Genomic DNA, 15,872 nt, shown 5'->3' with positions numbered 1-15,872 from the left:
ACTGATCAAAATGCTCTAAACACACGCAAGTGACGAGAAATACGTCACGGAACACTCACATACTTGCGTAAACGTTCTGTATACAGGAGCTGTGATGCGACGGCGGTCAGATGTCAAACTCGTTTTGACATCTATTTTGACATTGACAATGCTTTTTAGTTGGGTTTTGCCCCAACCAGTGAACCAACGAGACAGCCCATCTAACGAGCTCTCAACGAACGAATCGTCACTGTACTTGCAAGGATCGACTGAAATTCTTAACTTTGAACTTTTAGTGGCTACGCAGTCTTTATTCTTGAAGCGGGTTTATTATCTACCCAACGTTTCGGCACTTAGGGATGGTGCCTTCATCAGGGGGAACTGGAATTTAGTTAGTTGATTATCTGTATCTTAACTAGTTTTGTTTGACTTACAATAATGTTCTCGTTTCGTCTCTCGTGTTTAGGCTAACTTCAAGTATCCTGACTCTAATTGTTTGGACATAGAGCTAATGTAAACAAACTTGACAAACTGATGAACGATGAAGAACATACCCACACAAATGAAGCCCAAATAGCACCAATAGAAACCACCACAGCCCTAATAGAACATTGTATAACACAGAACCACAGATTTCAACTAGACCACATCAATATTATAGACCATAGCCTCAAACCTTCCACACTCCCACTTCTTGAAATGTGCCACATCACTAATACAGATAAAACGGTGAACAAACGGACAGACACTGATGGACTCAATACGACATATGCTGGTTTGTTGCACGACATCAAGACTATCTATCGACGAGACAAATCTAGTAAGAAATCGCAGACCACCGAAGAATGACAATATGCAGATAGGACATCAAAACCACCATTTAAAAATAGACTAATAGATAATAAGAAGAATTGCGCAATTAGCAAAAAGTCCACATTCACCGAAGTGTTATTGAGTGTAAAAAAAAGGTTTTTCAAAACTAAAGTTTTTCAAAAAATCGTAACTTTTGAACTTTTGAAATCATATCTCAAAAACAAAACAACATACATTTCTGATTTTTCGTTATGTTACGCCAAATTTCCTGAACTTTCTTATAGAAATATAAAACCAAACTAATATATTTGCATATTTTATAGTACTCTTTACATTTAACCTATTTTTCCTGAAAACTACAATTCAATAGCTTTCAAACAAAAAAAAAAGAAGTTTAAAATCGGTCAAATGGTTCAAAAGTTACGATTTTTTGAAAAATTTTACTTTTGAAAAACCTTGATTTTTTTTGGACCACCCTATATGAAAATTGGTCACCCTAATGACGAAATAAAAAAATACGGGTCTAATTATTTCCGAAGAACTACAAGCCCACGAAGTTTCACGACAATCGGAGATGCACTATATCGTTTTTCTATGGAATGGCTGTAATATCAATGTAGCATTACTTAAAAAAAGTTGTATTCAGATCAGTTGAGGAACTTAAAGTTAGGTTTAAAGATGGTTTACTGGAAGAGCAAGGGGAGTCTCAAAGATAAGTATAAGTTGTAGAGGGGAAGCTTAGAGATCTTTTGGAACTGTTTAAGGGCCTCCAAGAACTCCCTCGTGAAAAGGTCATCGGAGCGTAACTTGTGATCATTTGAAAAAAAAAAAAGAAAGCACTACGATCAAAGTTTATGCCCATGGACCTGTTTAAAACTCCATTGATTCCAATTCCAATACATTCGTATATTCAAAAATGCTGGCCAATAATCATGCAATTCATTAAAAAAAATCTCTCGTCACATTACCATAGACAGATATTGTGGTTTTCTCAGCTCAGAATTTTGAAAAGAATTGCGATGGGGACCGCGATCGGGCGGCATTGTTCGAAGGAAAAAGTGGAAAATGACGCGTGTTTGGGGCAGTTGCGATGGGGATCTCGGTCGCGTAGCATTGTTCGAAGGAAAAAAATGAAAAATGACGCGTGTTTGGAGCAGTTGCGATGGGGATCTCTAAGCTCTAAATTCAATACTGTGGGAAACGCGTGTCTATTTCCGTGAGTCGGTCAGTTATCTCGGTAGGGAGATGCACAGTAAAACCGCTCAGCACTAAAATGTGTAAGCCCTACTCATAAGTGCATAATTTCCAGACCACACAAAAATGTGTTACAGTTACACATTCTCAAAAACAGCTCGTACACTCGTCTAGATGCGTAATTTCGATAATTTTTTTATTTTCCAAGGTCACTAGTAAACCTTGCTAGATTGCTGTACAAAATTTTATGCGAATTTAACGATTTTGCGGACACAGGAGCTGATTTTGTGAATGTGCAAGGGTTACACATTTTTGGTGTAGTCTGGAAATTATGCACTTTTGTGCTGAGCGGCGTTAGCGTGTGGGGACCCGAATATTGAGTGCGAAATCAGAAGTGCGCGATTAGAAGTGCGCGTGGGGAAGTCGGTATTTACGGTTGTGTAAACGATCAATGCGGTGACGCGTATAATATAGTACGGTCGTTGAAGAATGTGCATTACCCTTACTATCGCGACCATATAAATCATAATCGGGGTGAAGATCCTGTCGTGTATTTTCATATAACTAGTGGATCATATCACCTACCACAGGCAGTGTTGGTAAAATCACACTCAAAGCTCACTCATGAACTGCTCCTGCGTGAGTAAACTCACGCGCGATTCTAAATCGTTTTCTCACGCGCGAGATTTTCATGCAAAATCTCGCTCTCACGAGTCAAGCGCCGAAATCTCGTTCGTTTGTAAAACGAATCCAAATCAATTAGAACGACATCCAATGTTGTTGTACGATAGGTTTGCTTTTGTTCTATCATACAATCCTAAAAACTACGATGTAAGTAATAAGAACACCAAGAAAAAACGCAATGAGTGAAATCGCGAGTCAACTCATGCATGATTTTTTCGGCAGTGAGTTCGGCGAGTCAAGAATCGCGCGTGAAACAACTCAAGCATGAGATTTGAGAATTTAAATTTTTACCAACACTGACCACAGGTAGCTCCAAGATCCACACCTAACCGTACCCTACTAACAAAAACTCCTTCCCGCGACAACTGTTCTGCCCATATTCGCATAGTCGATGTAACCACCATTGGCAATGTCACCGTAAAAAAGCTAATATGTAACGCGTGTGCATATTTGTGACCAGTCTTATTAAAAATATCACAAGATCTAACCCTTAGTTAGATGTCAACGCGGAAAAAATCTTGAACTTTATATTTATTTACTGTTAAAATTCCAAAAGTATGTTGAAAAGTATAGTGGCGCTTACATCGACTATGCGAATATGGGGAGTGTACACTGAAAGCCGGCCTGCGGTAATGACGAGCATACAAATGTTTTTAAATTTACCATGGTAAAACGTGATGATCGACCAACAAACGCTTCTTGTGTGCGTTTTGTTTCCTCCCATATCAACCGGTTCGATAGCCGAGTGGTAGCGTGCGAGCCTGGTGATCTCAAGATTCTTGGTTCGAATCCTATTGCTTTTTATAATTGTAAATCCGGTCCATGGTAAAATTGAAAACATTAATTTGTTGAATTGAAACGAAATTCAGTCTGCACAAATTTAGTGGCGTTGTGTATTTAAATTGACCCTCAAAATAGTAATTTTAACCGCAAGCCGCCTTTCAGTGTAGGGATGCTGTGGATTCCAAGGTTTCTAGTAACAACGGTTGTCGAACTAACATTCCTTCCCTTTCTCGATGACCGTAAGGACGTGGCCGGTGCCGTTATTGGCTTTAAAACGTTGAATTATCGAATTGTGCACATTGAGAGTGTGTAGCTAGCACCATTCATTGGATATCTGTGTAACTTCGATTGTTCTGGTCAATCACTGAGTAGCAACTACGATGTGTACGGCTATCTTTACTTTGCTTTGCTATGGCTCAAGAATCTATCATTTTCAAATATGTATACATATTATTTCAATGATATCATATATTCGTTAATTAACTCCACGATCTTCTAATGCCTAATTTAATTGACACCTACAATATATGTATCTCCTTCAACTCCAAAAGGCACGCGCCTTCACCATACCCAAATCAAAAACCTCTAAGACCACAACCGCCAAAGGATGCCCTGCGTGTGACCACAAGAAAACCCACCACAAAATAAATAAAAAATCTCCGTCTCATCTGGTGTGGTCCTTATCCTCGCTCGCTTCGGCTATTTATTGATTGCACGGCGGTGCGGTGGGACCTGCGATCTCACATATTTTTTCGCACCATTCCGCGCCGCGAAGGCGTACATACTGGAAGGTCATAAATTATTGCAAGTTTTGGTTCTTTTGTCCGTGAGGGGGTGGTTGGTTGGTTAGCATCAGCACCAAAGCATTGCAAAAAAAAAAAAGAACGGACGGATGGAAGCTGTAAATTATATCTTGCTCACAGTCAGCAGAGTGGCGTGGTGGCACACGAGGTCGGCTCTCGCTCGGTTTGGATTAAATCAAGTGTATGGGACGCTCGTTTCAGCGTTGCCGGTCGAAGACGACGGAGTGGCGTAGTGTAGACTTTGTGGCACAACCACAAGAGCGCAAACGACTCAAGGAGTAAAACTAATTAATCTGCCTTGGAAATCTCATTTCCACACAATTTCAAAACATGCGACTGCCAACTAGGTCGAATGAATTTGTTTTGGTTCTACCTTGGCAAGCGTTTTGGTTGAGGCGCATGCCGCCGTGTCGGCTGCCAGAGCTGCAGAAGTGGATCACGCTCATGCAAATTTTGCTTCTATTGCTCACACTGCTTGGAATATCAGTAAGTAGTCGTTTATTTGTATACGTTAAGGTCCGATGTCTGCAATCCATCAAACCAGCTGAGACTCCTGCTGCTGCTGCTGCTGCTAGAAGATTGTTGGACCGCTTAGGGTCCATTACAAAATCTATCCACATTCGTTCCACCTTCGCTCGTAGATAGCTTCGATCTCTCGGACAGTCATGGAGAGTATTTGCCGACCATAACTTTGGCTAATGTATGCATGTAATATTCAAATCAGTCTGTTTTTCTTTTTGTTTTCGAGCTGCATGGTCTGGTTGTTTTATTTGTGCAGCGATGGGTTCGGTGGAGCAATGCTCTGTAATAAAGATGTGAGAAATGTGTTATGATGTAATTCATCATTTTTTTTTTTTTTTTTTTTTTTTTTTTTTTTTTTTTTTTTTTTTTTTTTTTTTTTTGGTGGCAAAGCTCCCTGCAGTAAGGTGATTCATCTTCGACTAACCGGGTCATTTTTCTTTTTATTTCTATTGCAGGTAAAAAGTGGCGATCCCTAACACCACAGGACCGCAGGCCGTACGTGGAAGAAGCGGAACGCCTTCGAGTGATTCACATGACCGAGCATCCTAATTACAAGTATCGGCCACGCCGTCGGAAGCATACCAAAGCTCGCAGTGGAGCTGCCGGTACCAACGGAGCAGTTGGCAGCCAAGCTGGGTCGAACAATACTCAATCCAACAATGTGAGTAATTCTTCCCCAAGTGAACTGAACTTTGACGGCGATTCGTCCCAACGAATGAGCCCGTACAGTTATAACCCGCATTACTACTCTGGAGCAAACAACGTCCTGAACACGCCTGACTCCAGTCCCACGCAAAGTCCTGAGCCCATCCCGCCAACGGTTGTTCCTGCTTCGATGGGCGTCAATAGCAGGAAACTCTCTGGCAACTCGGTAGATATTAGTCAAAAAATGGACGATGTTTCATCTGCCTTACCGACACCAGAGATGAGTCCTCTAGAGCTAGAGAAAGAGAGCTACAATGGTCTTCACGCTAGCCATAGCTACGACGATCTGAAGAGCAAACAAAAGCTAACCTACGATAGCTACAACAACGTGAAAGCCGAACAAAAACTTCCTGCCACTTTCCCAAACAGCTACGATCATGACGGGGAAATCAAGCGAGAATACAGCTCTACTCCATCGTACATGCACTCCGCCACTCCAGAGAAACGGTTCCACTACGAAGCAGCACTTCCGAATGGAATTCATGACCGCAGAAACTACCTAGCGCCTAGCTCGGGATCCACGACAACCACGGCAATGGTGAACGGAATGTACGTCATGTGCACGAACCGAAGTATCCTGGATCAGGGTCATATTGTCACAGGAACGTACTTCCCGCCGTTAGCCACATCCGAAGACCATCAAACTTTGGGAACAACCTTGACCACCAGCCATGTGTCACATCTCAGTACAAACAGCAATACCAGTAGTAGTAACCACAACCACAGCAATAGCAACAACAGCAACTCTAGCAACAACATTCCAATCTCTAGTGGTAATAGTTTGAATAAAACTAGTAACGGACTTGTGAGTAGTGCACACCTCAGCGGAAGCCCAGGATCCAACCAACTTGTGCAACAATCGCCTCAGGGTGCTGGTCTAACGGCGGAACAGATTAACAGCTACTATGGTGTTAACTCACTCCCGTCCGGGCTACCAGCCTACTCATATGCTTATAAAGACTATGGCATAACCTACGAATCACCCTCCATGGGCCAGGACGAGATGGATACCCGGGAGCTTGACAAATACCTAAAATATCCGGACAGTAACCACAACTTCAACAGCTACGAATCGTACCATCACAGCGGTGCCATCTACGGTCACGCACAGGCGACCTCGGACTACTACAGCTACCACCAGCAAAACGCCACCCTCCTGGCCCAACAGCAACAACAGCAGCAACAACAACAGCAATCCCAGCAGCAACTCTCGCTAGGATCATCGTCTCCGGCAGGCAGCAACTCCAGCTCCAGCGGAAAGATCGACCCGTCAATGATCGGCTCGTCTTCCGGTGGACACTTACCGACGACACCGGTGGCCCTGTACGCGTTGCCACTGCAGCACTCGCAACTAGCGGCGGCGGCGCAACAACAACATCAACAACAACAGCAACACCAGCATCAGCAACACCCGCATCAACATCAGCAACAGTTGCATTTGGCCCATGGGCCCAATGCGCACGGGATTACCGATATTTATGTGACCAGTGAACAGCTGAAGGACGACGAGTTTAGCAACATTTTGGCCGGTGTGAGAAAAACTTGCTACAGTAATTGAAAAGTTGGTGGCAAAGTTGGTAGATGGTTGGATGGATACAGTGATTCTCTTGAATGGTATTAGATGGGCTTTTTTACGGTTTTGACTCGCGGAAAAATGAGGAGCCTGCCGCATTTGCGTAAAGCGCAATTTTTCAGCTGTCTTGTATCAGAGTGAGCTAGGTTTTGGGTGTGATTAGGACCCCTTTTTAAATTTTACACTTGGGGTATAACTCCCAAACCGAAAGGAAAAAAAACCTTCAAGAAGATAATGATGATTAGGGCATCCATAGTTGTCCAAACTGTTATGGAGTTCAGTTTTTGAAATCTACTTCCATAATAGTAGTTGTTCTCGCCGTTTACGTTAACATTAGATAACCAAATATTGTTCGTGCAGTTTAAAATCGAAATTTTAAACACGCGAAAATCGATTTTTCTCCTAAACCCTGCGTCGCACGTACGTCGGGCAAAGTACACTGGAAAGAGGACCAGATCCGCTGCCCAGCGCATTACGTCCGACGTTAGGTTTCACGTATGAATTTGGAGAAAAACCGATTGTCACGTGTGGGGAAACTTCGGGTTTCAACCGCGACGATAATATCTTCTTCTTCTTCTTCTTTATGGCACGACGTCCCCACTGGGACTTGGCCTGCCTCGCTTCAACTTAGTGTTCTTTGAGCACTCCCACAGTTATTAATTGAAGGGCTTTCTTTGCCTGCCATTGCATGAATTTGTATATTGTGAGGCAAGTACAATGATACACTATGCCCAGGGAGTCGAGAAAATTTCCCTGACCGGAACGGGAATCGAACCCGCCGTCTCCGGATTGGCGATCCATAGCCTTAACCACTAGGCTAACTGGAGACCCCAATATAAGCTCCGACCGACGACAATATAAGCTACCTAAATAACCAACAGTTCTGTTTCCCATGACGAAATGCGCTTTCAAGTTCCGCGAAGTTCAGATAAAGTTCCGAATGGAACTTTCTGGCTGCCTAAGAGGTTAATAATGAGCCTTTCTGGAACTTCTCACACATGTTCGAGCAAGGCTCATAGTTAGCCTCCTAAGCAGCTTTCAAGCTGCTTAAGATGCTACTTGGAGCTTTGGCGGAACTCTCAAGTTCATAGAAGTTTAATTCAGTAACTTGTTGTGCTAAGGATTTTTTTTTTTTCATTTCATTTTAGCAAAAAAAACACTATGAGATAATTTGCATGGACATTACAATTGAATTTACTAAAAATTAGTTAATTAATTAAAAGTGAAAATTAAAAAAAAAAATGTGATGCCCACCGTATTTGAACCGGAAGCCGGTGCGTGAGAGTGTACTATCACTTGAGGTGTTGTGATGAATAACAAAGCGGGTGAAATCTGACTTGAATCAATGCTTTGTCGACACCTAGATTTGTAAACTTGTGCAGTAGCGCAGATAACTTTATTTTAACAAGTCAAGACCAACAGTTGAAAAGGCCACATCAACATTGCGTAAAGAAACACGCTTCTGTTAGGGCCTTCTGGGATCCACCCACGCATCTCACTACCATTAACAGAAAGCTTGATGTTTGCTATCTGTTAGTGGTGGTGAGGTGTGTGGGTGGAGTTCAAAAGGCCTCAAGTCGATAGAAACATGTTTATTTACAAAAATTTGTTGTGGCCTTTTCAATTGTTGGTCTTGAAATATCTACAGCAGCGCAGAGGTACGACAGCAGGTTATTACGGAGAAGTATCTGGTTCAAATCTTCTCCAGGAGTGTATCATATACAATAAGTTGGTCATGTTTCAAGCAATACAAGCAATTGACACAGGCTGTGGTGAATCTGGAAAGTACCTTTTCGTTTTTACATTTATTTTGAGAAAGTTCCATCAGAAGTTGCTGAGAAGGCTAACAAGCTTCCTTGTGTGAACCTTCAAGTTCCGAAATTACTTAAAAATGAAGCTGCTTAGAAGGCCAAAGAGCATCCTCCAACAAGCTGCTTACCTTATAAAATATCCTCTTATCAGAACTTCTGGTTACTCGCAGATATTTGGGGCAGTACTGATCCGCCAAACTACCCTGGGGTTCTGAATTTAAAATCTACACTGGCGTAGTGCACGTTCAGCAAGCCAGTCAGGACCGTATCGACCCCAACATCCTACTAGGGTTAAAGAAACTCACTAAAGATCAATAGACATTGTTGCGTAATTTTAGGATTTTCTAGGCAGTTCTATTTGTTATAAAATTGAGGCCTTGAAAATCTATATCTGGAGCTCTAGTTGCTTTCGCTATACTTAATAATGTCACATAACCGAGTAGAGCCCATGAAGTTCTTATAATACACTGGAACCATTTAAAATTGAAAATGTGCATGAATTATTTTTTATTCATGCCATAAAAAGAATGTTGTGCAAAAATTAAGTCAGTAGGTTAAATGAGAGAACTAAGTGTTTGACAAAAAGGTTTACTACTAAATTTAAGAGGTGTGTTTAAGGTGCATTCCAGAGGAATACCAGGCAGTTTCAGAGGGTTGCTGTTTGTTTCAGATGGGTTTAACCCTCCTAGATGTCAGATTTTCCGCACCACGATTGCGTAGTGCACGTTCAGTATGCCTATCCGGGTCGTAGTGACCCCAACATCCTACTAGGGTTAAATAAATTTATTGATGATCAGTGGATCAATGATGCAACAATCATTTTAGGATTTTCTGAGCAGCTCTAATTGTTATGAAATTGATATCTTGAAAACCGATATCTGGAGCCTCTGATACTCCTCTGAAGCCCTCTACAACTCTCTGAAAAGCCTCTGAAGCCATCAAGACCCCCAAAAAAACGCACATGAATCCCTCTGAATTCGCTACAGACTTCCCCTTGAGACCCTCTGAATTCTCTGAAGGTCCCCTGAAATGCCATTGAAACTCTCTGAAACCCCTGAGACCCTTTGATACGTGCATTAGACCCTCTACAAGCTCCTGAATCTCCCCACAAACCCCCGGAGATACCATTGAACCCCACTCAAACGCCACTGAAACCGCTTGAATCTTCCTGAGACCCCATTAGAAAGTCCCTGAGTTACCCTGGAACTCCCTAAAACCCCCTTGAAACCCTTGAGATCTTTTGAAACGTTCCTAAGACCATCAGAAACGCCTCTGAAAATCTCCTTAAACTCCTCCAAATAATTTTAAGATCCCTTGAAACCCCTTATAGCCCCTTGGAATTCCCCTAAATCTTCACCTGAAACTTCATGAAACCCATTAAAATCCTCTTTAAAGGCCTTTTAAACTCTTATGATACACCCTGAAACTCCCCGGAATACCTCATGAAACCCTCTGAGACCCTTGAAACACTCTTGAAACTCCCTGAAACCCTCTTAATCCCCTCTAACGAATTTGGCCAAAAGCCGTTAAACTAAAGGTGATTCCGAAGTCATGTACCAAAAACGACACAAAAAGGGACAGTTACAGTTAGACTACACAATTAAAACCTTAGAGCTTTCCTGAAATCCTTCTGGAACTTCCCAGAAATTCTCGTGGAACACCTTTAACCTTTAAGATCCTTTAACCTTTGTGATGCTCGGTTTCGTCACCGAGGTCATTTACCCCCCCGATCCATATGGATCAATTCCCACGTAGACTTTCCTGGAGCGTCATGAAACTCTCTGAAATGCGCCTAATATTCAATGCCAACCTCTGAGGCCCCCTCAAACATCCTCAGAAGCCGTCTTAAGACCTCTCTCTGAAGTCTCTGAACTCTGAAAAACTCCCAGAAACATCCATGAAACCCATTGTAGTCCCTAACGCCTTAATCCACCTAAGATCTCTTGAAACGTCTCTGATGCGCTCCCAAAAACTTCCCTACTGAAACGTCCATGAAAACTCTAAAAACGCCTCTGAAACCCCTCTGAAATCCATCTGAAACCCCCTGGAACTACTTGAAAAAACCCTAGATATACACTAAATCGTTTCTGAAAAATCTCGTGAACCCCTTTAAATTCCTAAAAACACATTGAAAGCTCCCTGAAATGCCCTTTGCAACCCCCTAAGAGTCTGTCTGAGGGAGGGAAATTTGTGGCCAAAATCTACTATCCATACAAATTTCGAAACTTTTGTATGATTAAAAATCTACAAAGGAGGGACGTGGGCTCTGAGATGTCCAAAGGATGTCCAAAAATGAGTCTACTCTACACCTATGGGGGTGACACTAATTTTCCCAATCCGGAAAAAAGCTGCTAAAACTCGCGAAGCTTTTGCGGATTTTATCGTGTGTTTTCGCCTTTTTTCGGATTTTTTTGCGATATTTTGGCTTGGCAAAACTTGTGTTGCCTCTCATTGTCTATGTACTTACTTTATGCGCTGCGCTGTCTGTTTTTTGGTATATGGGTTCACGCATTGGTGTGTGGATGCCAGGCGTAAAGTGGTAGATTGTGTGAAGATTACTATGAAGCGGCACAATTCTTTTGGTTACATAACTTATGGGCGTTATATGTTCGATAGGATGCAAAAGTGGAAGCGATATACGCACACTTTACACGCGGTTAAATGGAAGCAGGTACGCATATGGCCTCCTCTTTAGCATCCTATTCAACATCATATAAGACTTTGTGTTAGCTGGGAGAATTGCACTGTGCTGTGAAAGTTGGAAAGAAGGAAAACGTTTCAGGTTTTAGTGAAGGCTTCGAACATACGTTTATACATTTGAGAAAAGCGTATACAGAAAGTTATACCATGATACAAAGTAGAAGGAAAGGGTCGAACCAGAGATAGAACCCAGAACCTTCTGCATATAAATCAGAAGCGGTAGTCACAAGACCACCAAGGCGTGAATAACATTATTGATTTATGAACTACAAATTTTCTCTTGAATATGCCCAATTGTGCACCAAAAATTTATCGTAGATTTTCATATTAATTACTTTAACAACAACATGCTCAGATACTATGGCATAATTTGGGTATTAATGGATTAGAAGTGGATTCCATATAGGATTCTTGATGGCGAAAGTTAGCGAATACTTGCTGGTTGGGTTTGGCTCACAATTTCTTCGAAGAAAAAACTCTTGATGCTAGTAAATGTGATACTAGAAAAGTTGTTTTTTTAAAGGAATTGTGCTACGGAGACTACCAGCTGAACTATTTTTCGTATTAACGGGAAGACCCATTCCGAGAATGTTTCAATATAAAAAATAAAAGTCTGCCTTGGGAAAAACTGTTCCGTCCACCATACGCCGATGAGCATCAGTCAATACCATACATACATGTAATTTCCCGCTAGCAGTGAACAATTAAAAGCAGTCCTATAGTATCAATACTCAATGCCTCAAATGAAGACAATCCCTAAAAAGCAAATATGTACATATGTGACGACGATATGACGTAACGTAAACATAGATAAAAAAGGATGCAATATAACAGCATCAATAGCGTGAAGAGCAATAGTGTATAGATTGTAAAAACATTTTTGTTTCCATTAAGTACTTCTCTTCGTTTCTACCTGAACAAATCGACTGTAAGCTGTGCATAAAAAAAGCAGAAACAAAAACTTTCAATCGCATTAGGTAAGTGCACATCATGTGCAGATCAGTATTTAATGTTTTCCATTGTAGAAAAATTATCACTCGTTAGAATTGCAATACTTTTGCCAGTTTTCTTCGTTTATAAAATTATAGTCAAGCATATGTCCCCTTGTTGTAACCCCCCCAAATCGAATGATCTTCATTTCGAAAAGAAAAACGAAACCAACACAAAAATTTCATTTTGATGATTTTCAACTGCCCACCGTTCTCGGTTCGTAGCCGAACATGTAAGATTGGATCATTTGATGCGCTGGAAGAAACGCGTGGGAATCAGTTTATTGATATGAGCCAATTTCAAGCAATGAGTAAAACACATCAATAACTATGTATTTATGTTAAGTTAAACCGTAGATACAGACGGAAGCGTGTTAAAGAAAAACAAAATCGAAAATCTTAAAGAAAACCAAAGGTTTCTGATACTGAGAACGATAATGAATTACAAATTAAGGAACCAACAAAGCAGAAGAAAAATAACTTGTACATAGGAAACCTCAGAGAGCAAAGCAACACGGTGAAGTGAAACAGAGACACTAAAACAATATGCGGAAGACGAGTTGCGGCACTACTGTTCCCCGATTCCGTCCCGTAATTGAGTGTTAATAAATAATCATAAAATAATTACTGTAGCGAATTATAATCGACACGATGATTTATAGGGAAAATATATCTTTTCCACTGGTCTGGCTCGCAGTGCAGTGCAGTGCAGTTAACTCTCACGAAAGCCGCCCTGGCGGCTCGACATGACCAACGCGCGAGCGGTTCATTAGTTCTGAGTCATCCCCCAGACCCAGGTCTGAAGATGCCTCCGACAGAAAACTATCTATTTCTATGCAACTGCTAGTTTGCTAGTTGAATTTTAAAACAAAATGCAACCGTCGTCGGTTGCGTTTGGATCATCTCAGCAGCGGGAGGGGTTTCCGTTTCTCTCACTTCGAAAGATAAAGCCAGACGATGTTCTTGCTGAACGGGCCGGGATTGCATGCCTCATCATCGTGATTTCTTCTAATGACTCTTACGTTTTGGTAATTAGCAAACGCTAAGTGCACCACACGAAAAGCTTAAAATGAAAAAAAAATAAAAACACTCGTTCAATTAGTACTTAGTGTGAGTAAACTCCCTTCAGAAACTCTCGGAGCAGTAATTTATTAGTGAATTACTACGGATTCGGTAGGAGTCGATTTTAAATACTTTTAGGTTGAAGAAACTATATTCAAGTCTGAGTGAGACTTAGTAGTGATTGTACTATAAACTTTAAACAGCAAACAATGGAATATTCAAAATGTTCAAACAAAAATCTGAAATATAGTTGATGAAAAGTTTAATTTATATTTGTTTTCACTTGAAAGAAACATTTCACGCTATACAAGTTATTCTCGGCAAAATGGTAAGTATCGTGAACTAGGCAACTCGCGTTATATTAATAAACATACATTTATTTGCTCAACATTCAAGACAAGACATAATCAACAAAAGTACACCACAATACTTGGTTTGTGACTGCAGCTCTCCATCCTCGGTCATGCCCAATCGACCTGGCGTGAGGTCACGCTCCACCTGGTCCGCCCATCGTGCCCTTTGCGCTCCACGCCTTCTTGTGCCAACCGAATTCAGTAGCAAACACCAGCTTTGCAGGGTTGTTATTCGGCATTCTTGCAACATGCCCTGCCCACCGTATCCTTCCGGCTTTGGCCACCTTCTGGGTGTTGTGTCCGCCGCAAAGTGCAGCGAGCTCGTGGTTCATCCTTCTCCGCCGCACACCGTTATCCTGCCCACCACTGAAGTTTCGTCTTCTGGAGCCCGTAGTAGGCCCGACTTCCGCTGATGATGCGCCTTCGAATTTCACGACTCACATTGTTGTCAGCCGTCAGTAAGGATCCGAGGTAGACGAATTCCTCAACCACCTCGAAAGTATCCCCGTCTATCGTAACGTTACTACCCAGACGGATCCGGTCGTGTTCGGTTCCGCCTACCAGCATGTACTTTGTTTTTGAGGCATTCACCACCAGTCCTACCTTTACTGCATCGCGTTTCTGGCAGGTGTACACTTATGTGGCATTTTTAGAAAAATACCTGAAAAATAAAAAATTATCCAAAAAGGAAATCGTGAATAACACTGAAACGGATAGAAAACAAAAAACGCCATGCTGTCTTCGGCAAAGTTTTTCCTCATAAAATTTTTATGGAGATTGTTTTAAATTAGCATTAGGTTGAGATACTTTATATAATGGGTAAAAGCCATGGTATACCAAAAAATGACAAATTTTAGTAAGTTGAAAAATTTAGTATCAAAAACTCACCTGCAAAACATGTCGTTACTTATTTGTCTCAAGTAGTTTGGATTTGTATCAAGTTACAGTCGCCGTCATTCAAAAGTTTGTTTCTAACACCCTTAGCTATCATCTACAAAGTGAGCCATCAAGCTTTTTGACCATGTGCATTTTGGGACACCTTAGTGTACAGTTGTGTCACCATTTCCAATGTTCTGGCGAAATGTCCATGCCGTTCGAAAAGCACACAAATTGACCGGATTTGGTGAAAATCGTACCCCAGCGTTGAGCCCGGTTCGTCGCATTACACCTTCTAGAGCGATGTTGAAGAGTAGGCATTGAGAGAGTCCGTCACCTTGTAGCAGTCCCCGACCGACAAGATTCTAATGAACTGGATAGTTCACCCAAAACCCATTGGTCAAGTGGAGTGCGATGCCACGAATTTGTGAAACTAGAAGGGTAAAAGCACTAGATTTCGCCCCCCTAAAGCATTGAACTATCCAAATTATTGAGTTCCAACATATTGAATTCGAATTATACCGGCAAGCTTAGTACTGTCTTCTGCATTTATGAGTTATCCAAAGCAAGCTCCCGTCTGGAAAATCAAGAAAAATGATTTTCCTGTATGCATATTATTCGCCTCCTTGAGTTTAAATTAACAGAATGAAACAATACATCCCACACATAGTGTATCAATAGACAGATTGTAAAGTAGAAAACATGGGCAACTAAAATTACGTATTAATGGGGTATGTACACAAATTACGCCACGCTTTGTGAGGTGAAAAAAATAGAATGGAAGGGATGATTTTGAAATGGATTGTTTGCATTACATAACTTTAGGGGAACATCCATAAATTACGTCACGAAAAAAAATATCTATTAGGGGCCCATAGGGCTACATATTTTAAAATCATATACTACACAGTTCAAAATTGTTATATCGAGTTCGCTGTAATACATTGACCTCCATCGCTTTCAACACAATTCTCCATCGGATTGTAAAATTACAGATTGTCTACAGTATAGAGCTTGCTTACAAT

The 15,872-nt window shown here is 41.4% G+C and overlaps 1 protein-coding gene across 1 annotated transcript in view; it reads left to right on the top strand.

The window, feature by feature from the left end:
- Positions 1-13,884, top strand: part of LOC109401679 (putative transcription factor SOX-15) — a 238,190-nt gene extending 224,306 nt beyond the window's left edge. Inside the window, exon 3 of the mRNA XM_019674266.3 lies at positions 5,234-13,884. Within this exon, the coding sequence (XP_019529811.3) occupies positions 5,234-7,041 (1,808 nt within the window). The 3' untranslated portion in view covers positions 7,042-13,884. The remainder of the gene's footprint in view (positions 1-5,233) is intronic.
- Positions 13,885-15,872: the final 1,988 nt, after the last annotated feature.

The sequence above is a fragment of the Aedes albopictus genome, chromosome 3 (genome assembly GCF_035046485.1).
Source record: "Aedes albopictus strain Foshan chromosome 3, AalbF5, whole genome shotgun sequence".
In the NCBI taxonomy this organism is placed as follows: Eukaryota; Metazoa; Arthropoda; class Insecta; order Diptera; family Culicidae; genus Aedes; species Aedes albopictus.
Note: the sequence above shows the minus strand (reverse complement) of the source record. Positions and strands in the feature narration are given on the sequence as shown.